Consider the following 14,571-nt stretch of genomic DNA (forward strand, 5'->3'; position numbering starts at 1 on the left):
AGATATAAGGAAGGCCAAATGCGCCTTCGTTATGATACAGTTTGACTGTATACCGTATATGCTTGTGTAAGGACCGCATCCCCAAATTGGCAGTCCAAAATTTGGTTTAAAAAAATTCCATCGAAGAAGCAATAGCATTCGGTGCCCCGATCCCGTGGTCGCGCTTCAGCAATTTTTACGCACTGCGTACTTTCGCATGCCGCTACTACACGGCGAGAGCTGGGCACTGACCTCTGATGCAATGGTACATCTGGGTGACCAAAAAATTCGATCCCATGTAAGGGCTGCACCTCGTCAAAATTGTGGAAAAGAAGTGTGGCCCTTACACGAGTCTATACGGTATGAGATTCACGAGGCAATAAAGATTGGACTTGACTATGTAAAACAAACAATGCTCTATAATCCAGACAAAATGACTGCATTCAAAATCTCAGCTCCGCAACAAAAAGTAGGAAGTTGAGAGCTGTAAGATTACCGTATTTACTCGATTCTAACGCGCCCTCGATTGTTAATGCGCACCCGTTTTCTGTGACCAAAAGAGGAAAACAAAAAAATCACAGAATTACAGAACCGCGCACCACATGCTTTCATACAGAAATACAACTATCGCTCAAGGTTTACCCCCAATACACTAAAGTTGCGATGAACAAAAACCAAAAGAGGAAAACAAAAAAATCACAGAATTACAGAACCGCGCACCACATGCTTTCATACAGAAATACAACTATCGCTCAAGGTTTACCCCCAATACACTAAAGTTGCGATGAACAAAAAAGTCCCAGTTTCACCCGAAAGGCGAAGCATCGATTGCGACAGCAAATTAGCAGACAGCTATACGAAGTAAGGATAGTAGTTTTATCGGCCATATAAACTTGTAAACATTCGCTGTTTAACTAAATTGGTAGACTAGTGCCAAAGCACACGTACTACAGCATGTGGTCGAAGCTACGGGAGCTAGGCTCGAAGTGCTTAGGAGGCAGCCATATTGAAATGCCAATGGCGATATGGTAGCGCAAATTTAGGGTCGTACTCAATTCTAACACGCAGGCAATTTTTGGACCCGTTATATCGAAAAAAAAGTGCGCGTCAGATTCGAGTAAATACGGTAAATTATAGTACCTCAGACCCCTTCTTTAACATAAAATAATTTAGTAACAATGGGACCCACGATCCACTCAGTGATGTGTGAAGCAATTTTATGGGTGCAGACTTTGCTAACAAACTGCCAATTACAGCGGAATCTCGATGATACGAATCTCACGGGGTCACAAAAAGTATTCGTATTAGCCGAAATTCGTATCATCGAAACGAAATAAAAACTAGCCAAATTAAGGGGTGACGCGAGGATCAGATCGCGAAAATCGCGAGAAAATTCGATTTTTGAAAACCACGCGTTTCGGTATCTGCAACGCCGAAAAAGATTAATTCATCAGTGCGCAGGGTGAGAAAACAGCTTTAAATCGCGCAAAATCACCGCAGTTCACGGAGACATATCTCGTATTTCCTGCCACCGAGCGCCGCCATCTTGGTATCATTCGAAAGCTCAGTTTCGCCGTTCCGCTTCTCAATTCATCTGTTGCGGCCATGTTGTAACAAACGCACAAACACAAAAGACGCGACGGTCTGCAATAGGTAGTCACAAGGGCCCTCCGATGAAAGCGGGCCTCCTATTGGCTGCCGTGCTGAAAGGAGGGCCCGTGTGTTGCTGCTCTCCATTAGTTGCTGCTGTGACAGGGGCAAGATGGCAACCACAGTTGTCTGCTTCATAAACCACGCCGGTGTCTTCACTTGACACGCAGAATTCGGATTACTGAGAGATTCCAGGTTAGTGATGGATCGTCGCTCATTGGATCGAGAAGAAATTTTGGACGAAGCACGCCTTAGGAATACGGAAGCGCGAGCCTCTTACGGCTAGAAAAATACGGCGATTAGCGGGAGAAGCGGAGGGGCACCCGACTGAACGTGCTGCGCTACCTTGCACCGTGGATTACGTGCCGCGCAATCTTGCACCACGTGACTCCGGCAGCGAAACCAACAATCGCCCTGTGCCATTGACACCGATAACGCAGTCGACAGAAGACGCGCCAACGGAGGCTCCCGCACCTCAGCGTACAGCCGCGCAAATCAGTCGAGATCGTATCTCGGTAGACATAGGTCGCTGCGACTAGGCAAAATGGCGCGAACACTAAGAACGCGGCCCGAAGCACAGCAGCCACTCTGTCCGGCCGATGGCACGTGGAAAAGGAGGAAAAGCACAAAAGCAACAAAAGTGCCACCGCTTCAAACTCTTCTCGCCCAGTCGCGGCCTCCGCGCTGTGCGGCGCCGCGTCTGCACCTCCGCACTAAAAGAGAAAGGGAGAAAGTGCGTGATTGCGCGCTGTTTTCTTTCGCGGCCGTCGGTGGGGCGGCGTTTATTCGTATCAACCGACGCGGGGCGAAAATCGATTCATAACAACCGTTCTATAGCACGTTGCAAAGTAATGGGGCTCGGCCGGGACCACAGAAAAATTCGTATCATCAGGAAATTCGTATTAGCCGTGATCATATCATCGAGATTCCACTGTACATAGTAAACGGAATTGTGTTTCACAAGCTCCAAAGTGATAGTGCAGTTAGCACACAAACCTATGGCCAGTTGATGTCGCAGTTGATGTGACGGCAGCCGTCGAAGCAGGTGGCTGAGCCGTCAAGTCCTCCGTCTCAGGGTCTTCCATCGTTGGCGACAGGCTGTTGAGCGGTGCCTGAAGCACTCTTGGCTGACTGGCAGTGGATGGCACAAGCGGTAGCTCGGGAATGTCTTGTTCCGAACCCGTTGTGGCCAGTGCAGCTTCAGCCCGCGCGCGAATAAGCATGTTCTCAGCCATGGCCTCTGCAGCCGCCTGCACATAATGGGCCAGCCAACCAGCAATGTCATCATGCATGTTGGACTGAAAGTGTGTTTGCCACCAACCATCCAATAAACATTCTTTTCATGTCCAACAGCACGGTGCGTGAAAGCACACACAAGAAAAATGCTCAATAGAGGTACAGTGCATACTTCTGCTGCCACAGGTGTTTGGACTTCAAAAGGGCCATTGGAAATGTTGAAACAATAGAGCTGTCACTGAAAACAAAAGCCTTGTCGAATTCACACGTTGCAACAAGGAAACCCAAACTACACAGCTGCCCATTGTTTCCATGTTTTGGAACCTGCAATATTTCCTTCCCTTCAAGCAATGGCTGCGCTTCCGTTTTATTTTGCTAGCCGCAGCACTGCTGTTCAGTGACTGTCAATGTTTTGTTATTACAGTAGCAATGTGTCCGACTTCAGTGCAATAATTTCGCCACCAATCTTTTTTAGAACCTCTACAGACCACATCTCTTACAACCACCTCAGCATGCGATTTCAACGACGTTCAAAACTTACAAAATCCCTTTTAGCCAATCTAAGTGACATTTGATTTACGACAGTTGCCCTAAAGCATAATCTAAAGCAACAAATGAGCATGCAGGAGCCACTGCTGTTAATTCCATTAGCCAGCTAGTAGCTAAGCAACGCCTCTTTGCTGAAAGCCCAGACTTGCCTTGACTGTGGTCAGGTTTTCAGCCGACACTGCAGTCTGCTGCTCCATCGTCTGTGGAGCTGCGGAAGAATCTGGGACTAGACTAGAAGCCGATGAGCTCTTGCGGCTTGTCAGGCAGCATCCTGCGACAGGCACGCTCCCACGGGCAGCCGCGCTGTCTGTGGTGACCGTCTTGGCTGGCCTGCCCGAAGCTGAGGATGCGCGTGAGGCTGCAGCCGTGTCTGGATCGTAACCGGGCGCTAGCCGCAGGTCATACTTGCCCTCGGCACCCATGCGGTACGAGTTGGAGCCACCGTGGTCCCAAGTGACGTCAATCCAGCCTGTGTTTCAGGACCAGAGGATGTGTTCGACCCACCGTTAGAGACCCTTGCCTTCCCGTTCACTACAAAGTATCAAACTGGCACAAGTAAATTGAATGCTAACTCCAGAGCCTAGAAATCTCGCCATTATATGCGCAAGGCAATTGTGGACATCTTGAATACCCATGGGCATAATAGCTGCCGTGATATTAATAAGCACGCAAGCATCATCACCGAGATATAAACAAAACAAAGCAGTCGCAGGAAGATGAATGTAGTCAACTTTCGCAAATTAGACTCCGGTTAATTCAATTTGTCGATTAATTTGACCCTGACGGTAGGTCCTTGCTGGTAGGTCCTTGCCGTCCTTGACGCCCATACATTTCAATAGGCCCAAACTTCCATTATTTCGATGTCAAAATAGTAGGCCTGTGCTGAATAATTTGAACTTGACTGGTCAGCTTTGCTGCAATACAGCCATGTCATGCAGTGAAGCATACCAAGAAAGGAAAGGGGCTACTGTCACGGGACATAGTATGTGTTGCTTAATTATACACGCATGCACGTGCCATCTCTGGTCACAGTACGAGCACCTAGATGCTAAATAAGCATACTGGCAACCATTCAGAGTCGTTTCTGACAATTATGTGCCGATTTGAGCCCTCTGTTTGCCCAACATGGATACCTCGTATATGAGAGCATTAACGGGGCCTAGTATGCGTTCTTTATACACATGCACAAGCACCGTATAAAGAGACAAAGCGGAGAAAAACCATCTGTGTTTTAGGAAAGCAAGCGAGAAGGAAGGCGTTTAAGGCAAACAAAAAAGTGGTATCTATCTTAAACTCAAAAGGCCCACCAGTAAACATATTAAGCATCTTAGTGCTCGCACTGAGACTGGAGACGGCGCACGTGCATGTGTAAATTATGGAACACACGCAATGTCTCGTACCAGAGGCGCCTTTCCCCACATCACCGTATAGCACGACTGTGCTGTGGCGAAATTAACTTTAAAGGCACATGCTGCCCAGTTAATCAACGGCGTGTTTCGCCATTTCTTGTCTTCTGATTATTTCGGCCCGCCGGATAATTCAACCAGTTTCGTTGGTCCCATCAGGATCGAATTAACGGAAGTAGACGGAAGAAGCTTGTGGGCCACTGTACTAGGGCACCAGGTAAAAACACCAGGCACCAACTCTCTTGAGTGACCAGCACGTCGGGTACCAACATTGAGTCGCTGCTAAAACAGCAGCGTCTCAAAATGGTACGGCCGACAGCATTATCTGCCATGAGCGTAACTCCCAACACCCATGCTGGGATGCTCGGATGACTTGACTCATGGCTTCGCTCCATTCCAGCCACTGCTAGCCATCACCACAAGACTTCTAAAGACATACCACGTTTCATATGAGGTGTTTCAGCGATCAATTATTAAAAGTAAGGGATCCAAGACAACTGCAATTTTTGTTAGCCAAACTTTATAGCTGTCGTAGACATCAAATACAGCGTAATAATTGCTAGTAATCTCATTATTGAATTTATACTAATTCGCATTTAAATTGTGCTTACTCAAGGATACAAGTTTCAACTGAGGCCAGTGCATGTCCACCTAGTAAAAATATTGATACTGCTGCCCATTTCGAGATGTTAATTCCTCAAAACTTGCCTAGAAATACATTGTGCCCTACAAAGCTGCAGGAAGACTTTCAGGGAAAATGACAAGTAGAGTGCCAAATGGATGTCAATATTTCAGTCATTCATTCATTTCTATTTCCTCCATCAAAAGCAGGGGAACGGACTAAAAAGCTGCAAAAGAGGAGGCCCTGCAAGTCTGTGGACAGACATCTTGCAAATGGCGCTAGTCTCCCAAGCCCACTAGGCAAACTACGATGATCCCCGGCAACCCACCATTGTGCAGCTCTCCAGTGACGGTGCCCTCGCCAGCAGGGTTGCCATCTTGGTCGCGCCATTTCCAGTCGGGACCCCGCACCACTCGAGCCCCGCTCACCATCAGCTTCAGCATCTGCTTGATCTGTCGGCGCTGACGGCGCACGTTTGCCTCCGCCTCCTTGGCTGCTTTGCCTGCAGTCACAGTGAATGACAGCACAAATCATGGGAAATGGTCACCTCCACAAAGAGCGTTTCCTCATTGGCCAGCGATTGAAAACATGCCAATCATGCTAAAATGATCACAGAAGTGATGGTCAATCACTGATGGCACATTTGTGCAAGTATGGGCCTTAAAGTGCATCATCCCAGTTGGCTGTTTTTCTTGCCCGTTGTCGCCACGGTCAACGATACAGACTGCCGAACTGACAAGCAATGTCCGATAAACAGTGCATTTGTTGCTATTTTGTGGCAACAGTTAAGGGGGGACGTGGCTTTGAAAATCAACTTCCTGATTTCTTCATGGATTTTGATGAAAATTGGCACAAATGTTTAGAATGTCTCCCTGATACTTCCATAAAAGTTTCAAAGTGATACCTTGAGAACATTTTATTGAGCAGAATTTTTCTCTCTTGAACTTTCTGGAGGGCCTAGGGAGCTTAAAAAACATGATGGAAGGCTCGTTGAGTATTGACTGCATAGCTCAATGCGTGCTGAAGGTCGTGACAGTCTTACTTTTTTTTTTCCGCAACACAAATTTTTTAGATAGTCATTTTTCAAGTTACCTTCGCACCAAGCACACTTTCGGGGTGAACGAATAGCCATGCCATAAATTTATAAAAAGTCAAGATAAAAATGCGAGACTGTCTCGACCTGCACTGTAGTCCAAGGAACGTGACAAAAAAAAACAGAATCAAAATTGGCTAAACGGTAACGAAGAAATCAGCTCCAGAAACTGAGCAGAAAGGCGAAAAAACAGTTTTGAGAAAACGGCTCTCAAAGTTGCACCTTCTCTTCAGTTCTCTAAAACGCACCAAAGTTGTAATCTTTGATGTGTTTTGTGACGTGGGGCTTCTTGGACATGTGGCCTCTGGTCTGCTGAGCCTTCGTATTGCCTTTTTCATGTTTGTATGGCATTCTTTACTGCTGCTCTACAAAGAGCATGGTGCCTGGGTTTCAAACCAAGTGAGGTGCAGAACTATGTGGGCATAAATATACAGTAGTTCTAGTGTTGTATCTGCAGACTGCCTCATTGATAGCAGCCTCTAGTGCAGTCAGTGAGGCATTGTTTTCTTTTGGTAGAATCGACCATGTTACTGAATGAAGGCTCTCAGCAGGCTTCTGAATCATCTTCCATTGCCAATGGCTGTGGATGTTAGGAGAGCCACTGATAGATAGGCAGCAATGCAGCTGCTAGGTGCTTTCCAGCCTGTACTTTTGTATCATGCCTCACTTCTGCAGCCAGGTGTCTGAGCCAGCCTAAGTGATCTAGTGAATAGAGCTCATGACGAGGTTCTCTTTATGAATTAAAGGGGTGGTATGATAGGTATCGTTACGAGATATTGTGGCATTACGATAATAGAGTCGGCGCGCGATGTGCCAAGTCGCGGGTCCGAGGTGCCGATGTGCGAAATGCCTCGTCGCGGGTCCGCGGAATAGACGCTCGACGAGCTTAGTCGCGCAGTCCGAGGTGCCGATGCGCGAAATGCCTGGTCGCGGGTCCAAACGCTCGGTAAGCTCAATCGCGCAGTCCGAGGTGCCGACGCGCGAAATGCCTAGCCGCGAGTCCGAGGAATAGACGCTCGAGGTGTCGACACTCGATGAGCGATGTGCCGACACGCGAATTGCCTAGCCGCGGGCTCGAGGAGTCGATGCTCGAGGAGTCGACGCGTGAAGTGCCTAGCCGCGGGTCCGAGGAGTCGACACTCGATGGGCGATGTGCCGACGCGCGAAATGCCTAGCCGCGGGCTCGACGAGTCGATGCTCGATTAGCTTAGTCACACAGTCCGAGGTGCCGACGCGCGAAATGCTTAGGCAAGGATCCGAGAAGTCCGCGCGCGATGTGCTTCATCGCCGAGTCGGAGACGCCTACGCGCGAAAGGCTTAGCCGCGTGTCCGAGCATTCCGTGCCCGAAGCTCGGTCGCGAAGTCCGCGTCACCGATGCTCGGAATGCTTAGCTGCGGGTCTGAGACGTCCACAAAAAGCGGAATCGGCCACGCTACTGCGATGTCCGCGTAGCGCCCGCTTTAACACTCGTCGAGATTATGGAAACTGTCCGGAGCTCGCGAGGAGACCGCAACAAGCGGAGCAGACGACGCCATCACGGAGCGAGCACCGGACCAATGGCGAACCGCGCTGGAGTCACGTGGCGGGCGCGGCCAATCGGTGGCTCCGGCACGACCTTCAATCATTTGCTTTTTGTGTGCTTGTTTCTGTATGGAGGAGATAGCTGAAGCGGCAGATTTGAAGACGGAGAAATGCGCTTTCCAACGAGACCAAGATGGCGGCGCTCGGCTGCGCCGTTCCGGAGATATCGTGACTTGAAAAACGCCGTTCTTTCGCGATTTCCGCGCAATTTTTCGGCACCTTGGCTGATATAACAATTTTTTTAGAGCACTTCTACTTGGTTTTCAGTGATGATATTTCGGAATCAGATAGAATAAGAGTTACAGAAACTGAAAATGTGATTTTCAAAAAATCGATTTTTTAGCCATTTTTCGCGATGCGAAAGCCGCGTCCCCCCTTAAGTAGAAGCAAGATAATGAGTGACCCAATGGCGCTTGTGCATTGAGACTGAAAATCTCATACCTGCATCGGGTTTTGCTACTTTCAATCATGCTGCAAGAATGAGTGAACCATTCGTATTGATGCGTAACCAGTCGCATTCCTGCAATCACTTCCCATTCAGCACACTTGAGATGCGATCAGCAACGGAAAAGAAACGGGCGTCGTACGACTCTAGCCAATGTCATGTGTCTATGTCATAACTCTATGTTTAATGCCTACACAAACTTCACTGATAACACTGTCATATTTACATCATGGCTCAGAGCAATGCTGATTAATTGTTGCAGTGTAGCTTTAGATACCGAAGTACTCCTGTCGTCGCACAGCTCTGATGCAAGTCTCTAGGTGCAGGAGGTGTTCCCAGTAGAGTGGGCACCACGCCCGAGGAAAGTGCACCTTGCAAAGGGAACGGCACTTTGTGTTGGGCATTGTCTCAGCATCCCACACAGACGTAAATTTGGTTAACAAAAATAAAAACAGATAGCTTTAAAACCATCTGCCCCCCCTTAAGAATCTTTGACAGGTGACAAATCTCCCCGAATTTGATACAGAAACGGCACCTGCTCTTAACCATCGGCGCCAACCGCGGTCGACCCACACAGTGCCAATGATGGCTATATGCGGAGTGGTTGTTGAGTGACATGATGCACAGTCTTCGCTTTCGCAGACTTTGCATCACGTAGATTGCATCACGTAGTGCATCACGTAGTGTGCATCACGTAGTGTGCATCACGTAGTGTGCATCACGTGCATCACTGTGCATCACGTAGATTGACCCTACGATGGTTAACCCACCTGCCATAAAGATGGGAAAGCCCTGCTGTATTTTAGAGAAAATACTGGAAAGCAAAATTTTCTTAGATAATTGTCACTAGGGGTGTGCGAATACCGAATAGTAGATTTCGAATTGAACATCAAATTGAATCAAGAAAAAAAAAAAAAAGCCGAATATCGAATCAAATAGTCTCACTTTCACCTGAAAGGCGAAGCATCAATTGCGATAGCAAATTTGTAGAGAGCTATACGGAGTAATGATAGTAGCTTTATCAGCTGTATAAACTTGGACATGCAGCAGCACCGGCAACATGCAGAACTGTAGTCGACGCCGTCGGCGTTTTGCCCGTGTTCGCACAAAATGCGTGTGGTGTTGGTGACTGTTGCCGGAGCCTCTGATATAAATAGGCACTTGGTGCCGCAGCTAAACGTCGCCTCCCTGCCCCCCACGGCCTTTCGCGCGTCGGAAGAAGGCGCGTTTGCTCTACATATAAGGTGATTGTAAAGGAGGAAAGAGACGCCTACTTCTGCAGCCCTTAAAAGAGCACGGCGCAGAACGCGCGTTTGTTCTCCGCCGTGGGTTCACTCTCCGTGAAAGCGCGCGTCCCTCGCGCCCTTTCACTCGCACATACAGCGTTCAGCGGCGCGCGGCGACAATTTCATCTCCATTGACGTCATACGGAACCTCACGGCGACGGCAACGGCGACGCCGACGGCAGAAATCTGCTTTGGAGTGTCCATATAATTGCTATCGCAATAATATCGATTATCAGAAACTTTAATGGAAACTTTTGTGCTTCCATATCCCGTACAAGAAACGCAGTGCTGCACGTGCTCAGGAGGCTACTTCCATTATTTAACAAGAATCTTGCTAGCAAACTTGGGCTTCTGTGAATCAAGATGTATAGTATGCACTACTCTACACCAAATTAGTATGTGAGCACTGACGATAACTCAGTCTGCAAACGAACGTCTGGAAAATATTTTTATCAATAGAATGTCTGTCAAATACAATCAAGTGCTTTTTTCGATCAGAAGCTTAAGAAATAGTGAAGTTGTCCTGATATTCAACTCGATATTTGGCCTTTTTTTCTTGGTTCAATTTGATCCTCGATTCGAGATCTACAATTTGGTATTCGCACACCCCTATTTTTTATTTCTTTATTCCATTGCTTGCTGCACAGTCCTCAGCCCTGTCCCCAATCGTATCAGTCCAAGTGCCAGCCCCAAAATCTGAAGGGAGTGAGAAGATACCGCCATGTCGGGGCCACATACCAAGGTCATCACAGATGCCCGTCACTGTGCCGTAGATCTCAAAGCCAGACAGGGACAGGTAGTGGGTTTGCCCGGAGGCGTTCTTGCCCGTCTGCTGGAGGCGCACGTGGCGCCACCCCTGGGTCTCCTCGGCCGTGCCAGGCAGGGCCCACGAAGCAGTCGAGCCCGGCTCGTTCAGGGAGCAGTCGTCCGTGTGGCTCCACAGAGTCGTCCACGTCGAGCCATCCTTGGACACCTGGAACAGCCAGTTGCGCAGCGCCGACCTGCGACAACATTTGAACGCCATCAAAACAAGCGCGGCAAAAAGCAGCGACGGACTGCAGTGCACAAGAAAGAACTGTCACAAATATGTCTTCTGCATACGTCTACCCGAGCATCCGCAGCACTCAAATGAACACACAGCAGAGTACAGCCACACATTCAGGTTTCCGAATCATGAAAATCTTGCAGGGCTGACCTTCCCAAGTTTCCTCACAAACTGAGTCTGCTGCGTCTGTCTGTCTGTCATCTATTCCGTCACTTCAACAACAATGGCTTTGCCCACAACCCTCACTGGAATTCAAACCCAGGTCCTTGTGGCACTGTGCAGTAAAAGAGTTTGGATGTCCTAACCACTACAGTCCAGGGGTTCTCAAGCATGTTCGTTCCAGGGAACCCTGCTAAGCTCCATGAAGTGCCCACTTTGACAACCCACGCACTGCACTGTACTGCTGTTTCAGCACTCGGCAATTTAAGTAAGGTTTGGTGTGCCACACAGACCTTGTGGTGGCATCTGTGCATGTGGTTTGGAGACCATAACAGGCAGACAATACTGCAGTGGAAGAGGACGACATTGCAGCGCATTTGTTCTTGAGCAGATGGCAATGTCTGCTATGAAAGCCAGCTAGTAGATGAGTTCAGAGGAGGGTGAATTGCTGAGCTCAGTGTTTGTGTATTTTCTTTCCCCTGCCTATTTCCTTTGAACGCATACCACACACAGTAAACCCTCGCTTTTTAACAAAGCCGCTTTATTTGAAATATTGCTTTATTCGAAGTTTTTTGTTCCCATGTTACCTTTGCTCTCTTATATCGTCTCCGCTTGTAATGAAGTCAATTTCCTGTCTCAATGACTGTCACAATGAGGGCTTACTGTACGTGGAAGAAATGACAAGCAGTATTGATTCCTGCAGCCAGTTACTTTCGATCTAAAAGTGCACTTGCCTGCCGTAGCCCCTGGCATGCCTCAAGGTGTAGCAGTTGGGGATGATCCAGACACCCAGATCTATCGAAAACCAGGCACGCCTGCAGGAGAAAAAAAAGGGGGTTGCAGCGCAGGACAATGCAGCAATTTTCAGGACTTTACCAAGGATCACCAAAAAGACCGAGTCACTTTAACAATGTGTGTCCCGTGAGCAATGTGGATCCCTAGGTGCAGTTCATAAATAGAAATTTTGAGTAGGAAGGTAGGGCAAACAAAGAATGAAAGGACAAGTTGGCCGCCATGTCTCATGGATAGGTGATGACTTAGTGTTGTACCATGTGTAGGGGAAATACGATTGCACACCAAAATTTCTGTCAAGAGGTCAGAAAATACCAGGTCCTCCCTCCTCCCGCTGCACCTATTTCCAACTAGGCCCCTTTCAATAAACAGCCCCAACACACTCACTTGTCATCATTGGTGTGGCAGTTGAGGGCCGAGGGGTCCCTGCTGAGAATGTCCTCCAGGTGGCCGTAAGGCAAGTTACGCCCTTCCGATGAGGACACCACCACGAGACCCACCTGGGCTGGGTTCACCCACTCGGACGATGTCCTGGGCAAAAAAAAAAGGGGGGGGGGGGGGGATCACGAACATGGAACAGGGGGATCATGAACATAGAACAAACATTCAAGGTCACCTTCCGCAATCACATTTAAAGCTTCAGAGCTCAGAATACATTATAGAAAAAATGCTCTCCCCGCAATTCATTTGTGAAGGCAGTTTCAAATCCCAATGCTTGCCTCCAGTCAGCAGCATTATACAACCACAATGACCGGGGTTATGAAGTGCTTCCTTTTCTTACAAATGACTCTGGAACAGCCAAATGTATAAAACTTCATGACTGAAGTGCCGACATGGTGTACAGCAATAACGAGAACAGTGCTACCATGATCTTGCAGTGCACCCTCACGTTCATGCAAGTCTTGCAAAAGCTACTACCTTGAGTGCTAGGCATTCTCACCTGTTCACTTTATGCAGTCAAAGCCTACTTAGGATGCACGAGAATGTCTTCACCTTGAAAAGACAGCATCTCGCAAACCTCTCCCCATACTAACTTGAACACTTTTTGTGTCACTGCAGCTAAGAAGGTCCAAAAGTTGTCCTCCATCACCTTTCAGTGCTTTTTTTTTTCCTTTCACCTATTCCTGGCACCATGAAAAATAGCCCTGGTTGGCAAGCTTTTAGGATCAACATATAAATTAAATAATGGTGGGAGGTTCAAATTACCACAAACGAAAACAAGCCACTCTTCTGAAAGGCTCTTAACTCTTATTAGTGACTAAGGGCACTGTGAGGCTTACAATAAATGCAGCACCAACGTAGTGATCGTAAATCGTGGTGCCTCGACCTCAATGATGAAGGGCTTACTCACTTCCCGTTGGTTCCAATCCAGTAGATGAGACCGTTCTCATCAAAGTCCCGCACATGGTTGAACACGAAGCGTGCCCCAGGTTCCTTGAGGCGCTTGACAAAGTTGAATGTTGAGCGGTCATAGTCGTACCACTGCTTTGCCACCTAATTCAAGCAGGAAAGACAAAGCTATTGTCAATGCTGGTGACGATGGAAAGAGAAATACCAAGCATATTTTTTTTTCGCTTCATACATAAGGCCACTCTGAACTCTATGCTATTTCTTTTCCCAATACTACTCGCCAATATCTAATCGTTGGTCGAGCATGCTGAGGTGAATGCATTTGACAGACTTTGCATCGCATAAAAGGAGCTGCTTTGCATTTCTGTCCCCGACTCACCATTTTGACCAGATATTTCTCGAGTTGGCCGACCGTGGTCAGCGGTTCCATCTTCAGGCCCCGTCCTGTTCTGTCAATCAGAGACGTCTCAGCCGGTGCTCGCTCCAGGCGGAACCGAAGCCGTCGCGTCAGCACCTAATGGTAAAAATGAGAGGTTATTGGTTAGCAATACAGCAAACAACTGCTAAGGGAAGATGCGCGTCGAAAAATCGGATGTTTTTCAAAAATTCTCACTTTTGACATTTTACTTGTAAAATTATTTTTGATCATTCAAGTCTTATTTCCCGAAATATCAAGGCAGAATTCGGCCGATAAATTGGTGAGAATCATTCTTAATCAACCAGGGTAGCTCTCTAAACCCCAAATGTGCGCATATAACGGCTATTTTTCAACGCCTGCAGCTCGGAAACTCAGTGTCGTCCGCCAATGCAGCTTGTTCGGCGAGGTAGAGCAAGCCTTATCCTAGAGCGCAAGACGCCCTCTAGTTTCGTATTTCTGCAGGAAAATATAGAACAGCAGCAGTTTCGTAGCCAGTTTTCAGCATTTTGAGCGGCTGTTTTGGCCACGTGGTACTCTACCAGGGCTGCCATTGGCTACGGCTGATCAGCTACTTGCAGGGCACTTGCCCATTTGGCGTTTCTGCTAGTTCGCAATGGATCCCCCAAAGAAGCACGATTTTACAATGCGGAAATCTTGAACCAAGAACAAGTATCGAGGACGTCGGCATAGGCCGAGGCACAAGGTAATCGCGGAAGAGCGCAACCCTCCCGCCGCTAGGCCTAATCAAGGCAGCGGAGATGCGGCGGCGGCTTGCGAGAACTTTGACAAGATCGACGCCGCGGCCTTTTCATAGAGAAATGACCCTGTTTCACCTCCTCAAGCCAACTTTCAGCTGATAATACGTAAGCACAATTTGCATAATTATGGACTAATGTATCACCCATGGCACTGTACTAAAAGGCCCTGATAAATATGCCTGGATTACATAAACATTAAAA

General features: G+C 48.0%; 1 protein-coding gene across 1 annotated transcript in view; it reads right to left on the bottom strand.

Moving 5' to 3' along the window:
* LOC119458318 (E3 ubiquitin-protein ligase HECTD1-like) overlaps positions 1-14,571 on the bottom strand; it is a 123,449-nt gene that overhangs the window by 30,187 nt on the left and 78,691 nt on the right. The window contains 8 exon segments of the mRNA XM_037720149.2: positions 2,626-2,879; positions 3,564-3,883; positions 5,771-5,944; positions 10,587-10,849; positions 11,787-11,867; positions 12,232-12,375; positions 13,196-13,338; positions 13,574-13,708. Coding sequence (XP_037576077.1) covers positions 2,626-2,879; positions 3,564-3,883; positions 5,771-5,944; positions 10,587-10,849; positions 11,787-11,867; positions 12,232-12,375; positions 13,196-13,338; positions 13,574-13,708 — 1,514 coding nt within the window.

The sequence above is a fragment of the Dermacentor silvarum genome, chromosome 7 (assembly GCF_013339745.2).
Source record: "Dermacentor silvarum isolate Dsil-2018 chromosome 7, BIME_Dsil_1.4, whole genome shotgun sequence".
Classification (NCBI taxonomy): Eukaryota; Metazoa; Arthropoda; class Arachnida; order Ixodida; family Ixodidae; genus Dermacentor; species Dermacentor silvarum.